The sequence below is a fragment of the Paramisgurnus dabryanus genome, chromosome 23 (assembly GCF_030506205.2).
Source record: "Paramisgurnus dabryanus chromosome 23, PD_genome_1.1, whole genome shotgun sequence".
In the NCBI taxonomy this organism is placed as follows: Eukaryota; Metazoa; Chordata; class Actinopteri; order Cypriniformes; family Cobitidae; genus Paramisgurnus; species Paramisgurnus dabryanus.
The window spans coordinates 27,242,426-27,257,484 of record NC_133359.1 but is presented as its reverse complement, the minus strand read 5'-3'; the positions used below and the strand labels follow the sequence as shown (position 1 = coordinate 27,257,484).

Here is a 15,059-nt window from a genome sequence, read left to right as displayed (position 1 = left end):
ATGTAAAACTTCATCCATTGAAAAGATGCAGAGCGTTTAAAGAAAAATCACTACAAGATAGAATGCAATTCTTGAAAGAGCAGTTTGTGTGTTACCGTTGCTGTTCTTCTACAGACCACTTTGCCAAAAACTGCACCGTAGAAGTTCTGTGCAAAGAGTGTGGTAGTGACCATCACCCCTTGGCACTTTATCCAGGTCCTGCACCCTGGAAATCTCAGGCATCTACCCCTTTATTAAACCATGGCGGAGAGAAAGACAGATCATCTAGTCATAAGATTACATCTGAATGCACAGAAGTCTGCAGAGAAGGTCTGAGAGCAATTGTCTAGTTTCTGTCTATCCAGCTGGACAAAAAGAGAAATCAAAGAGGATGTATGCTATCCTGGATGAGCAAAGCTCTTTAGTGAGAAAAGATTTCTTTGACATCTTCAACATCAAAACAAGTCAATTGCTCTATACACTGAAAACATGTGCAGGCCTTCTAGAGACAGCGAGCAGAAGAATTTCTGATTTTGTTGTGGAGTCCATTGATGGAAAGATAAGTCTACCTCTCCCTACTCTTCTAGAATGTAATCGGTTTCCAAACAATTGTGCAGAGATTCCAACTCCTGGTGTAGCATTCCATATTGCACAGGAAATATCACTTCTCGACTGCGATGCTGATATTCTTCTTTTACTGGGCAAAGACATCCTGCAAGTACACAAAGTACACAAACAAATTAATGGTCCAAATACCGCTGGATTTGGGCTGGGTTGTCATCGAGAATGTGTGTCTTAAAGAAGCTCATAGGCCCACTTCAGTTCATACTTCCAAGACTTTCATCTTAGAAAATGGATGTCACAGCTTTCTGAGTCCATGCTACAGTCAAATCAAGGTAAAAGAGAAGTTGGATATTAATCCGCAACAACCTCTAGAATCCACATCTGAGGAAACCATTCTATTAGTGACTGATGGTGAAAGATTTGGTCATTCAGTTTTCTTTTACACTGCAAATGATCATAAGATGGCTCCATCTGTGGAAGACACTAGGTTTTTCCAGATTTTGGACAAAGAGTTTTTTCAGGACAACGGCAACAGTTGGGTTGCTCCACTCCCTTTCTGTGAGCCCAGACAAAGTCTTCCCAACAACAAAGACTATGCATTGAAACATCTTCTTGTGCTGCGACACACTCTGAACAAGCAACCGCAAATGAAAGCACACTTCCTGGATTTTATGGCGAATTTGCTAACAAATGAGCATGCAAAGATTGCACCGTCTCTTCACTGAACAGTGTAAATCTCACAGGCCCAGAATTGAATAACAGCCTAATACTGGTCCTGATGAGATTCCGTAAAGCAAGGCAATTTAAATCTTACCCTGGAGGGCCGAGCACTACAGAGATTAGCTCCAACCCTGAACAAACCCTGAAATCACAGAATGCGTGTGGATGTTTTTGGGAATAGCCCATCAACGCTGTGGCTATTTATGGTCTAAGGAGAGCGGCAAAAGAACATGAAGACAGTTTTGGCAGTGACACCAGAAAGCTGGTGGAAAAGGAGTTCTATGTTGATGACATGCTGAAATCATGTGATACACGGGCCAAAGCGATCAACCTTCTCAAGTGAACACAAGACTGCACAAGACTATCTCTAACTGTCCAAATACGATTAAAGCCTTTCCTTTGGAAAAATGTGCTCAGGGCATTAAAGATCTACAACTTTTCTCTAATGGCCTTCCCATCCTAAGTGGTCTTGGTGTGTCCTGGAATGTTGTAAGAGACTCTTTCATGTTTCAGATGATGACAAGCCTTTCACTCCGAGAGATTCTTGGATTCACTCTTGGATTCCTTGCGCCTGTTACCATACAAGGGAGACTATTGTTGAGAGAACTTACCAAACAAGGTGAGGGTTGGGGTTCCCCTTTGACAGAGGACATAGAGGTTGAATGGAAAAAAAGGTTAAAGCCATTGCTGCTGTAGAATACCTGAAGGTGACAGATCAACATGGTCACGCTACATCCATAATCAAACACGGAGGTTCTATGTTTACGTTAACAACAGAATTCAACAGGTCCATAAATCCAGTTCACCTGCACAATGGTGATATGTTCCCATAAGACTAAACCCAGCATACCATGAATCCAGATCTGTGCCTGCAGCACTCTTGGATACCAGTTCATGGCTCACAGGCTTGCAATTCTTGCATAGTTCTGAGCTTCGATCTGAATTACAAGAATCATTTGAGCTTGTATGTCCAACCTCTGATTCTGAATTATGTCCACAAGTGTGTTCAAACCTTACTGAAGTTCCAAAGTTCACATAGAACTCTGCGAGATTCAGCAGATTATCTAACTTTAACACTCTCATAAGAGCAATAGCACATCTGATTTACATTGTCAATTCTTTCGTTCACAAGTTGATAGTTGCAGAGGATGGGATATCTGCAGAAAGGTCCTTCTGAAGAAGAGCTTGAGAAAGCAAAAATTCTTGTTTTGAAGGGTGCTCAATTTTACAACAGAGATTAAGAGCATCACTGCAACTCACAACCTTAATTGTAAGAGTGTGTTGAGGAAACTATCTCCTGTACTTGACAGCAACAGCTTACTTCGAGTAGAGGGTCATATTAAAAGGTCTGATCTGGAAACTTATGAAGTTAACCCTATCACCGTACACACCATGTGGCAACCATGATTGTACGACATTATCAAGAGGATGTAAAACATCAAGGCAGACACTTTACAGAAGGTGCTGTCAGAGCTGCTGGTTTTTGGCTAGTAGGAGGTAAGAAGTGCATACGTGGTCTGCTTTTTAAGTGTGTAACATGCAAGAAGCTGCAAGGGAAGACTGAACATCAGCAGATGTCTGATTTGCCAGTGGAATGGTTGACAGTAGCTCCACCCTTCACCCATGTGGGTGTTGATGTTTTCGGACCATGGGAAGTGACTGCCCGTAAGACCAGAGGAGGTCAAGCTATTTCCAAGAGGTGGGCAGTTATGTTTGCATGTATGTGCACGAGAGCCATCCACATTGAAGTAATCGAAGCAAGAGCTCTAGTAGTTTCATCACTGCCTTAAGGATATTTTGTGCGATCAGAGGGCCAGTTAAACAACTACACTCTGATCTTGGCACAAATTATGTTGGAGCTTCTCGAGGACTCAAAATGGATGAATCTTGTGTCTGTTCAGAGGATGTGTAGAAATATCTGAAGGAACATCATTGCACCTGGATATCCACCTCAAGCCTCTCATATAGGTGGTCACTGGGAGCAAATGATCGGGATTGCTCATTGCATTCTTGATTGCATGCTACTTACTAAGAAATCTTCCCATTTCACACAAGGCCTTTACCACGTTCATGGCGGAAGTGACTGTGGTGATGAATTCACTGACTTTAAACCTAGTTTCCTCCAACCCAGAATTTCCCTTAATTCTCACCCCTGCTACTCTTTCGACAGAAAAGACAGGTACAACACCTCCCCCCACCTAGAGACTTTGAGAATAATGAGTTGCTTAAAGAACAATGGTTCTTAAAGACCAAGTACAAAGTTTAGCTGACATCTTCAGAACAAGATTAAAAAAAGGAATACCTTAGTACTTTGCAATCCTGATGAAAGTGGCAAGACAAAAAATTATTTGAAAGAAGGGGATATTGTCTTGGTAAAGAACATTCAAGTTAATAGAAATGAATGGCCAATGGAAACGTTGTGAAACTGTAGCGAACTTCATGTGCTGAACTCCGCTAATAAAAGCCTTTCCTTTAAATAAGGAGCATGTAGATGTGACATAGTTTCCATAGCGATGTCCAATGTTAGGAGACGGAGACATGACTCCGCTTGATCCTGTCGTGTATGGATTTTTTGAAACTCTTGCTGAAGCTGTGTATGGATTGTTGATTCTTCCGCTGGAGCCATGTGAAGAGTTAAACGGAGACTCACGACACACCAGTCAGTTTTTTTATTTAAACTGGATATAATGCAAGCTATGAACAAATCACAAACTCCACAGGCCCTCCTAAAATAATACCGACTTAATGATCAAACAACTTACATTCAATGGGCATTCAACTTGTTTTAAATGAACTGATGAGTTATGAACTTGCAAGTGATTTTTGTGATTTTGTGATGCTCAATGTGTTTGAAATTGTTGATTGTATTTGATATGTTTGATATTGAATTTGTGGGTATTATGAACTTCTATTGCATTTCATGAATATGTGAAATATTTTTGGTTTTACTTGTTTTTGGAATGTCATTTTTGACTTGAGATTTATTAAACAAATTCAAAGAAACATTTGCCCTTTGGCATACGTTAAATCATTAAAGTACTCACAGAAGGAGCTGTTTGGGTTTGGTGTCTATGCTTTTGCAGATGTCATATTCCACAGTGAAGGAGATCACACGAGTACCGCACGCTGCCCACAAAGCTCTGCGCTCCTGAAAGTGACTGGATGGGCCGAGACACATCAAAGGGGTCCTCACATCACCGACTTGCAGCGTTTTTACTGGAGTACCATTCACCATCTGAAGCCAGAAAACATGTTACTCTGCCTTACTTTGCTGCTAAACTTATAAACTCGCTACTAAAGTTTTTTTTTTATCAAAGTAATACCTTTAAGACTGAGTCTTCATAAATGACTAGCGTTCCATCTGCTGTCCCCACTAACAGGTAACTCTTTTGGCATCTAAAGAATCAAAACATAATTTGTGTTTGATCTTAATTTAAATAATTTAAGTAGCTGTGTCACTTCCTATTTGTATCTCTGGATGTGATCACCTGTGCTGAAGGTCACTGTGGAAGTACAGAGATGTTACGGAGTCCTTCACGCTCTTCAGACAATGAAGAATCTCTGCACTCTTGGTGTCCATAATAAAGAGTGAACCCGACTGAGTACCAGCAACTAACCAGTCATGATGTGATCCTGGAGCTCGAACCATAACCAGACACAGAACAGGACTGCTGTCAATCTCCTAAAAGAAGAAGAGATTTCACAGGATGAAAGACTCAAGCAATATTTACTTGACAGGAAGGGTTTAAACTTTTTAAACAAAATGTCATTCTTTTTATTGTTATCTTCTTTCATGACACCTAGCCATTATGTGAATAAGTATAGTTTATTATATTAGTTTAATTTGGTGCGTTATACTGATGTAATATGTTTAAGGAGGCGGACGATTGTGGTAGACTTGGAGTGGTGCAATACAATTTTGACTAATACATTTATCTTTATTTTGTTAACTTCATTAACATCTGCTTCCATCATAACTTTTCTTTAAATACTTAAAAAATAAAATATATAAATGTTTATACTCAATCACAATAAAGTAACAAAAAAAACGTAGCTATGTCTTCACATGCAGATGCAATCAAGCAAGAAGATGGTGAGATGTTTAATGACAGTCAAAAGCTATAATCAAATGATGTGATCAGATTGGCAATAATTTCTACCATGCACTCAAAGCATTTATATTTGCTTTGCTCCAGCTGCCTCCTGCTTATTTTTCACTCCTTAAGGGTTCGTTATAGTTGTGCGTAGGTGCTACGGCGTAGCCGCGACTGCGTAGGTTCCGCGTCAGTTTTTATTTATACTTTTGCGTCGTTGTCCGTGTCGACGTACAAACATACGCGCAGACCAATGGTAGGCAGTATCCACGCGTGTAATCACAGTAGCAGCGCAACCGTCAAAGAAGAAGAAACTTGGCAAGTTAACCCACAGATGAAGAAGAAACAGCAACTTGTTGTGTATGATTTGAGAAGACCAGCAATGTTGGAAGTAAATTAACAGCGACTTTTGTTGAAGTTTGAGTTAAATCACTCCTCAACTTGGCCATTCTTTGTTTTCACCGTCGCAAACGAAAATACCTACGGCACAGTTTTTTTTACCTGACGGGAGGGGTTCTGGTGGACCAGTCACAGCGCTTGAGGTCCGCGTAGAACTGATGCGCTGTTAAAAATTTGGCAGGATGCACGTCAGGCTACGCAGAGATACGCACAGGCTACGGATAGCTTACGCCGTAGCTACGCTGTGGAACTTACGCACGACTATAAATTGGGCTTTAGTCATTCACCGCTAGTGAAATGTGCCTAGTACATTTCACCGTAATAAAGATTGTAGTTCCTAATAAAACCTATTATTCCTATTAGATAACTCCAATAAGACATATATAGTTATTATTGAACCAAATAGCTCCAAACTAAATATGTTAGGTCGTAATTTAACAATAGTCGGCTGCACTGTTGTGCCATCTTCCACAGTCAAGAACCTTCCCTTAAATTTTTTTTTACTTATAATATTTAATGTATAGTATTTTTTGTTAAGTCTGCCCAGCGACAACCAACTGCGTCCTTTAACTTTACAATTCCCATAATATTCTATAATATAGTATTTAATATATAGTATATCCTCTATAGAATTAGCTATGTCTGGCTCTCTCTCTAGGGGTTTTTCTCCCTAGGTTTTTCCCAAAGGGTTTTTCTCCTAGGACTTTTCTCAACCCCTAGGTAGTCAGCTGACATTGGCTTAACTTAAAACTCTTTTCTATATGTTACATTATTACTACGCTCGCTAGTATGGTTTAATCCGAGCCGCTGTACTTTGCTCCTTTTGTTGTCCTCTATTGTTTTTATTAATGTAAAGCTGCTTTGGAACAATTAAACAATTGTAAAAATCAATCAATCAATCAATCAATCAAAATGTATTTATATAGCACAAATCATTCATCAAGGCAATTCAATGTGCTTTACAAAAAAAGCTAAACTAATAAAAAAAAGCACTATATAAATGAAATTGAATTGAATCGAATGTATTATTCAATGTTGTCAGTATCCTGTCAGACATGTTTGTGTTTAGTCTTGTTTCTAGTGACAGGATCCTGACAGTCCCCATATTGTCTTGTGTATGTGTGGAGAGTCACATGATCTGTGTTTTGTGTGCCCTATAGAGACAGAGCGCCGCGCGTCATAACCTGAAAACCACGCCCACCGGGGGGGAAAACAATCCAACCGTCTCCATTGACTTTGTATTGCGAGAGGCTGCCTCCTTGTCATTTCTGGCTTATAACAAAAAACAGAATAATGCCTAAAAGCTGTTGAGTGACAATATGTACAGCTAACAAGCCAAAGAACCCAGAAATAAGTTTTTATAAGCTGTCGAGCCGTAAAACCCAGCTTTTAAGGAGAATAAAGTGGATCGCCGACTACGTTTCCCCCTATTGGACGCAGTTCTACTAATAGTATTACTATGAAAAGTTGCCTGTATCCATTTTTGTGTCTTTAAAAGCTCGTTTTTGGGGTCGACAGCTTATAAAAACTTATTTACAGATTAAAATTAAAAACAGAATAATACATAAAAGCTGCTGTGTGACAAGGTGTACAGCTAAAAAGCCAAAAAACCCAGAAATACGTTTTTTTTAAGCTGTCGACCTCATAAAACGAGCGTTTAAAGAAACAAAAGTGGAAACAGGCAACTTTTCATAGTACTTCTATTAGTAGAACTGCGTCCACTAGGGGGAAATGTAGTCGGCGATCCACTTTTTTCTCCTTAAAGGTTGGGTTTTACTGCTCGACAGCTTATAAAAACTTATTTCTGGGTTCTTTGGCTTGTTAGCTGTACATATTGTCACACAGCAGCTTTTAGGCATTATTCAGTTTTTTGTTATAAGCCAGAAATGACAAGGAGGCAGCCTCTCGCAATACAAAGTCAATGGAGACGGTTGGATTGTTTTCCCCCCCGGTGGGCGTGGTTTTCAAATTTGCATATCGGCGCTCTGTCTCTATGCTCTCCTGTCTTAAGTCTGACCCAACCCACTTGTTAAATATTCATTATTTTATTTTATTATTCATTAGTTTACGCCCTACACCTGTCTCATTCTCTAGTTTAGTTCTTCCCTATTTAATGCCCTTGTGTCTGCTGTCTTCTGCTGGATCGTTGTGTGTATGATGTCTGATGATTTTATTGTCCTTGTTTGCCCCCTTGAGGGTATTTTCAGTTATTAAATAAAGTCTTTTGTTATGAGCTGTCTGCAATTGGGTTCTGTCTCCCCAACACATGTCAAATGTAAAATAATACACAAACACAAATAAAATAACACTGGGAGTAAAACATCATTGTGAATTATTTGCACAGTAATGATATATATATATATATAATATAACACAATACAAAATATCTGAATTTTCGACTCTTCAACTTTCAAAAATCCGCTCTTTGCTGAGGTCAAAATCTTTCTGTAGATTCATTTTTAATTGAACTTTTTTCTGCAAAACATTTATTACCTGTTGTAAGCTTGTTCCTGTCTCAAGATCCAGTGACGTAACACATCCCAGTTTTTGGCTACTGCTGCCGCCCCCGATCCACACATGGGCGTCTTTTTCTCCCGCCGAACAGGAGACAGCCAAACACTCACCAGGCAAACCCAACACCGTCCGCTCTCGCAGTAGACACAGCATGTCTGCAGAGTTCAGACGATCAAACACCTACAACAGTAACAGAGAAACTCATTCACTTTACATTATAAACATCCGAGTCCTCCTGTGGCCCTTGTTAAGACGAATCAGATGTTTAACCTGAATGGAAGTGGGTCTGTCCTGGGGGTTTTCTCTCAAACAGTCCCTCATCAAGCATTCGAACCCCGGCCACGGAGAACAGCCATAGTCTTTCACTGGATCTACATGATGGAGACAATCAATCACGTGGGGACATAAATAAAACCCCCAATACAGTATTTAAAGAGTAAAGTGTTGTATTGACACAGAAAGGAGTGCACATTACCTGGTAGCTTTCCCTGTACAGCCACCTCATCAAACTCACTGGGAAACTTCATCCCATCTGAAATGCGCTCGCCGTAGGTCAATAGGTCATACATCAGCAGGCCGAATGAGTACACATCTGCCTGGACGTTATAGATGACATTTCCCCGAGCCACCTCAGGTGCTCTAAAGCCTGAAAGGAGGAGAAACCCGAAGATAAGCATACACAAAACAAGCAGCCTCTGCTCAGTAGTTTATAATGAATCAATATGGACCTGGGGTTCCCTCTGAGCTGCGGACGCCCATACTGCAGCAGTACTGCGCTATGCCGTAATCTGTAATCTTTGCGATGACCTCACAGTCTGTCTTCAGGTTAAACAGGAGAATATTGTGTGGCTTCAGATCCCGGTAGATTATCATTGAAGCGTGCAAATATCTGGTTAGACAAAGCACAGAAAAAATGTAATACATGTAAAATAAGCTTTTGTGGTACATAGCTAACTGAAAACCCACCTAAGACCGTCCGCCACGTGCAGTGCTATCCTGTGCTGGAGTTTCCGGTTAAGGCTTGATGTTTTCCGCTCAAAGAGCAAGTCCAGGGAACCGCACGGGGCCAATTCCATCACCAGGATGTGAGGGTTGCACCCGGCGGCCAACAGTCCAACCAGACTGGGGTGCTGCAGTTTCCCGAGTACTATCAGTTCCTGCAGATAAACAAGGTTTCATATCAAGAATGTGCTGATGGTGATACTTGCCTTTAGGGTGGGATTATCCATAGACAGGAATGGGTGAACACACCAGCTAATGGGGGGACCAAATGGACCAAAAGTAAGTATATTAATACACATGTTTACAGGTAGAGACTCACTTGTCGCACCAGTCGGTGAACATAAAGTGCAGATGCATGTTTGTTGAAAATCTTCACGGCAACCTCTTCATTCTTGTATACAGCTTTATATACAGACCCGAAACCTCCGTCACCTTTGATAAAAATTATATTATTTATTCTTTACGTTATGATAGTAATGTTTTTTTATCTACACATTCCAAGCATTTCTCTTTTTTTAGCACTGACCCAGCAGATATTCTGCAGACAGCTCCATCTCCAGCTGTTCTGGATCCAGTATGATGCTGGATGGCTGGTCACTTAGTACCAGATCTGGAGATATCTGAGAGATGGGCAGAGTACAACTGGGATCCTCTGGGTTCACCAGCAATCCATCTTAAAGACAAGGATCCAAACAAAACAGCCACTTAAGAAGAGATGAACAGCGAATAGACTGGATACTTTGAATAATGGAAATGTGTTATGTTTTAGAAAATGAGAAATAATTGGCAAAAACCTGGATTAATGTTGAAAAGCAGATCTTCCAGTAGGATTTTCTGGTAGTTTTGTCCATCACTAAAGCTGTATAGAGCCCATTTCTTCAGTAGCGCCTCACCAGTGCCGTTAACATCAGTGGCGAGGAGACCTGGAAACCACTCTTCCAGCAGAGAATCAATGTGATCCACGACCTGTCCCAACAACACACGACCTGTATATAGGACAGCGATCTTATCAATACCATCATCAGCACTACCACAACATCCCCTCCATCATTATCCACACAATCTTACACCAACCATTATTATTATCATCATCATCACCATCACATCATCATAATTACCTTAAGCATCATCATCACCACAATCATATCTCAACCATTATTACTACAATCACATTACAACCACCATCACATCAACATAAGCACCTGCATCATCATCATCACTAAATTCATGTCACAACCACAATCATCATCATCACCTACACATTACCATAAGAAACTTCACCACCATACTGACTACAATGGCATAAACACCATCATCATCATCACCATCACCACCTGTACATTACTATAAGAAGCTTCACCACCATCATGACCACAATGGCATCAACACCATCATCATCATCACCTGTACATCACTATAAGAAGCTTCACCACCATCATGACCACAATGGCATCAACACCATCATCATCACCTGTACATCATTATAAGAAGCTTCACCACCATCATGACCACAATGGCATCAACATCATCATCATCAGCTGTACATCACTATAAGAAGCTTCACCACCATCATGACCACAATGGCATCAACACCATCATCGCCATCACCTGTACATCATTATAAGAAGCTTCACCACCATCATGACCACAATGGCATCAACACCATCATCATCACCTGTACATCATTATAAGAAGCTTCACCACCATCATGACCACAATGGCATCAACATCATCATCATCAGCTATACATCACTATAAGAAGCTTCACCACCATCATGACCACAATGGCATCAACACCATCATCGCCATCACCTGTACATCATTATAAGAAGCTTCACCACCATCATGACCACAATGGCATCAACACCATCATCATCAGCTATACATCACTATAAGAAGCTTCACCACCATCATGACCACAATGGCATCAACACCATCATCATCATCATCACCTGTACATCATTATAAGAAGCTTCACCACCATCATGACCACAATGGCATCAACACCATCATCGCCATCACCTGTACATCATTATAAGAAGCTTCACCACCATCATGACCACAATGGCATCAAGACCATCATCATCATCATCACCTGTACATCACTATAATAAGTTTCACCACCAACATAACTACAATGGCATCACCATTATCATCACCTGTACATCACTATAAGAAGCTTGAACATCATCATGACCACAATGGCATCACAACCACTATCATCATCACCATAAGAAGCTTAATCATCATCACAACCACCATCATCAACACACATCCCCATAAGACGCTTCACCACCATCATGACCTCAGTGGCATCACCACCACCACCATCATCATCATATCCTAACCACCATCATTAGTATCATCACAGCTACTGTAACTATTAAGATAACCTAAAATAAATATTAAGACACCTAATGGGTCTCTCACCTTTGCGAGAGCAGGGGACGGTGATCTTGATGAAGCTAGCTGGGTTTTCCTCCAGGGAAGAGGCTTCCACAATACAATAAGCTTCAGCAGACCAACTCAGATAGATGCCCTTTCTCCAGTAGATGCGGTTTGGCCTCAGCGCTTTCTCTAAAGAGTACACAAATGCAGCATAAATCATGTCACCAAATTTTATTAAACAAACCTTTTTAAAATAACTTTTGCTTCCAAACATCCCATGACATGACTCATACCAGGGGTGTCCAATACGTCGATCGCGATCGACCAGTCAATCGCAAAGGCAATGCCGGTAGATTGCACATAAGTTAACATTGGCATTATGGTTAACATAAGAAATTGGCATTATGGTCTTAAAATACTTGCGTGTTTCACAATTACTCTGAGTTGCTGCGCCTTTCTTCTCAAATGTGTTTTTATAAATCTAAGGCCAGGCCGAGCAAACGAGAGAGAGAGGGCGAGGCAGCATAGCGCTGATTTATATGTTGTCATTTTCTAGTTTGTTTTTTAAGGAATACTCGACATGTACTCAATGATTTTCATAACTACTCAAAAATAATAGAGTAATGTTAACAGCCCTAAATTCAACGTAGAGGTATAGTCCTAACAAGCACTTAAAGTGTTATAAAAATAATTAACTGTGTTTTTAGCAGGTAGATCTTGTCTGCTCTGTCATTTTAAAAGTAGATCGCCACACAAAAAGTCTGGACACCCCTACTTATACTATACAGTAGTTGTGAAGTAAATAATGGTTGTTAGATCATAGGCTATTGTTTATTCATTTAGCAGATGCTTTAATTCTTACACAAACATTTAATCAGTGGACATGAGTTGCTAGCAATATGATCTACTCTACTGTACCAGTGGAAGTGCAGAAAAAAGTATGGCTAGTTACCTCTTCCATTCAGCATGAATGAGGACATATCCAGCAGGCGGCTGATCTGTCTGGACCAGTAACCCATGGGGAAATAGGGCATCTCATAGAGGCGAACAATCACTTCTGAGTTCTCATAGTAAGGAAGTTCAATCACTGGCCTGTCATCTGAGAGGCTGGGGAAACAACAAACACAACTTCAATTTTATATGTTTATATTAGGGCTGTCAAAATTAACGCGTTAAATTTTTTAAAAACACATTTAATAATTCTTTTTAACGCCACTAATTTTATTAACGTGCGATTAACGCAACACGCAATTTCTGTTTGACCTTTGGTCTAGCCCATAACTGAATGAATCGAGCAAGTGACCCATGCTGTCTAGATGAGTCAGAGGTTTTCATAAAAATAAGAACATTAAGCTCTCATCTAGTGAACCCAATTTTCTAATTAAACATCTAAAATTATCTTTATTTTTACGTTTTGTAAGAGGTGTACCATCCCAAATCCATAATCTAAAGCAAATATGGGTCTTCATTTATTTGCTCGTATTTTTGTTTCGTTTTTAAAGCATGCAGAAATGATAGAAAACAGACTGCAGGACTTGCTTGATGTTAAATTAATTATTAAGAGAGATAAAGTTCAGGACCTGATTGATGTTAAAAGAGTTATTATAAAACGGCCCGTTCTGGTTCTTCATTCTGATAGGTTGAAACGCGTTCCAAGCCGTGATAAAATACCCCGGTAATTCAGACCGCATTACATAAGTATCACTGCGCCACTGTTGCTGCATACTGATGAAAATAAACACCACAGTCTTTAATTATATTTTTTATTTTTCTACAATTGCACAATTAATGGCGATATCCAGATAAATGTCAATAGATGTTGTTGAGTCATCTTGTCAATAAAGAGAAAACGTTCTCTGAGGAGTTTCTACCTTAAATTCATAGGTCCGCTATTATCCACTAGATGGCGATCTTACCCAACTTAAACACTGACGCATTCACTCAACACTGAAAACACCGCGTAGTACTGTTCATGGCTCTGAATCTGATCTCTTACAAAATGTATTCACAAAAATTTAGTTATCTCTGCTTTTAGCTGAAATTTGAGAGGTGATAAGAGAACAAATGAAGGTAGGATGAAACTTTTTTTTTTTAAAGCGAAGCGTCTGTTCTTTCATTTGATATATTTTATGTTTATTTAAAGAAGATCATTTTTCTGGAAGCCATTAAACTTAAACTGAGTGGCAACTTTTAAAAAAATGCTGATGGGGAAAGAGTTAAAGTTAAGCATGCTTCCACGCATATTTGATTATCACTTCAACAGTTGCAAGATATAAATGTTAAATGTATATTTTAGATGAATGTTAATTTATAAAATAAACACATAAACAGTCTTAAATCATATTTTCATTGTGTCCTTGCTGCGTCTGTATTGGTTGGGAACTGCGCTCTGTTTCAGTCACACTTGATTCTGAGGAACTACTTTGTTTGGCGGAAGAGTAATATTTGTACTACTATAATTACAACTTATTTGTGTTTTATTTCATGAAATCCTGCTAACGTTATGCATATGAAGTAAACGTTTTATAAAAGCAATAAGCCCCACAAAGCAGTGGGGTTACAGTGCATTTTATAAGAGCTAAAAATGCCCCTTAGCTGTTATAAAATGCACTGGTAACCCACTGCTTCTTTGGGCTTATTGCTTTACTAAGAGTGACAAGACTCAAAAGCGATCTTCCTGACGTGTGAAGCGCATGCACACAAACACACGAGTGTGCGACCCTGATATATATAGAAATTAAATCATGAGATTGATCTAGAATAAATATTTTAAACTATTGACAGCCATAGTTTATATTCATTAAACCAAAATAATGCCTGTACCTTTTTACAGCTCGTTTCAAACGACCAAATTCTAGCACCTACAAACTGCAATTCTGTTGTCATTGACCCCTGATTTAAAATAATGTTTACCATAATAATGGGGAAATTATAGGCCAGTTATACCTGCTGGGTATAAGTAGCTGATCATCTCCGAATGGCAACGCAATCTGGAACTTCTCTAGCAGTTTAAAGTACTGGGTGAGTTGGTCTTGAGGGAAACAGCGGCTTTTCTCCAGAAACTCCTTTATGGTGGAGCGCTGCACCACCCCTCTTGCGCTCTCCAACTGGCCTGAGCTCCTCAATGCCAAAGTCTTATAAAGGATTAAACATGTTAGAGAAATATTTCTGCTAGGAATGTCTAGCCGAGTCATATGTGCGCGTTACCTGTGAAATGATGTTGCAAAGCCACTGTGGGTCAATAAAGTACAAGTCCTTTAGCTGCAACGCTGGATCATCAAAGTGCAAAAGGACACCTGGAGATACAAGAGTCCAGTCTCAGTCCACTAACCACCGACTGACAGTCAGCTGCATATTGCACACAAAAAGCCCAAAGAGCTTTCCAAAACCACAAGCTCC

At 39.8% G+C, this 15,059-nt stretch overlaps 1 protein-coding gene across 1 annotated transcript in view; it reads right to left on the bottom strand.

The window, feature by feature from the left end:
- The window catches only part of lrrk2 (leucine-rich repeat kinase 2), a 46,363-nt gene that overhangs the window by 5,209 nt on the left and 26,095 nt on the right, over nt 1-15,059 (bottom strand). The window contains exons 32-46 of the mRNA XM_065291191.2: nt 14,868-14,956; nt 14,607-14,794; nt 12,613-12,767; nt 11,703-11,849; nt 10,067-10,258; nt 9,799-9,945; nt 9,592-9,704; nt 9,237-9,427; nt 8,999-9,159; nt 8,746-8,916; nt 8,541-8,641; nt 8,250-8,450; nt 4,752-4,945; nt 4,587-4,659; nt 4,308-4,498 (exon numbers count right to left, since the gene is read on the bottom strand). Of these exons, the coding sequence (XP_065147263.1) occupies nt 4,308-4,498; nt 4,587-4,659; nt 4,752-4,945; nt 8,250-8,450; nt 8,541-8,641; nt 8,746-8,916; nt 8,999-9,159; nt 9,237-9,427; nt 9,592-9,704; nt 9,799-9,945; nt 10,067-10,258; nt 11,703-11,849; nt 12,613-12,767; nt 14,607-14,794; nt 14,868-14,956 (2,314 nt within the window). The remainder of the gene's footprint in view (nt 1-4,307; nt 4,499-4,586; nt 4,660-4,751; nt 4,946-8,249; nt 8,451-8,540; nt 8,642-8,745; nt 8,917-8,998; nt 9,160-9,236; nt 9,428-9,591; nt 9,705-9,798; nt 9,946-10,066; nt 10,259-11,702; nt 11,850-12,612; nt 12,768-14,606; nt 14,795-14,867; nt 14,957-15,059) is intronic.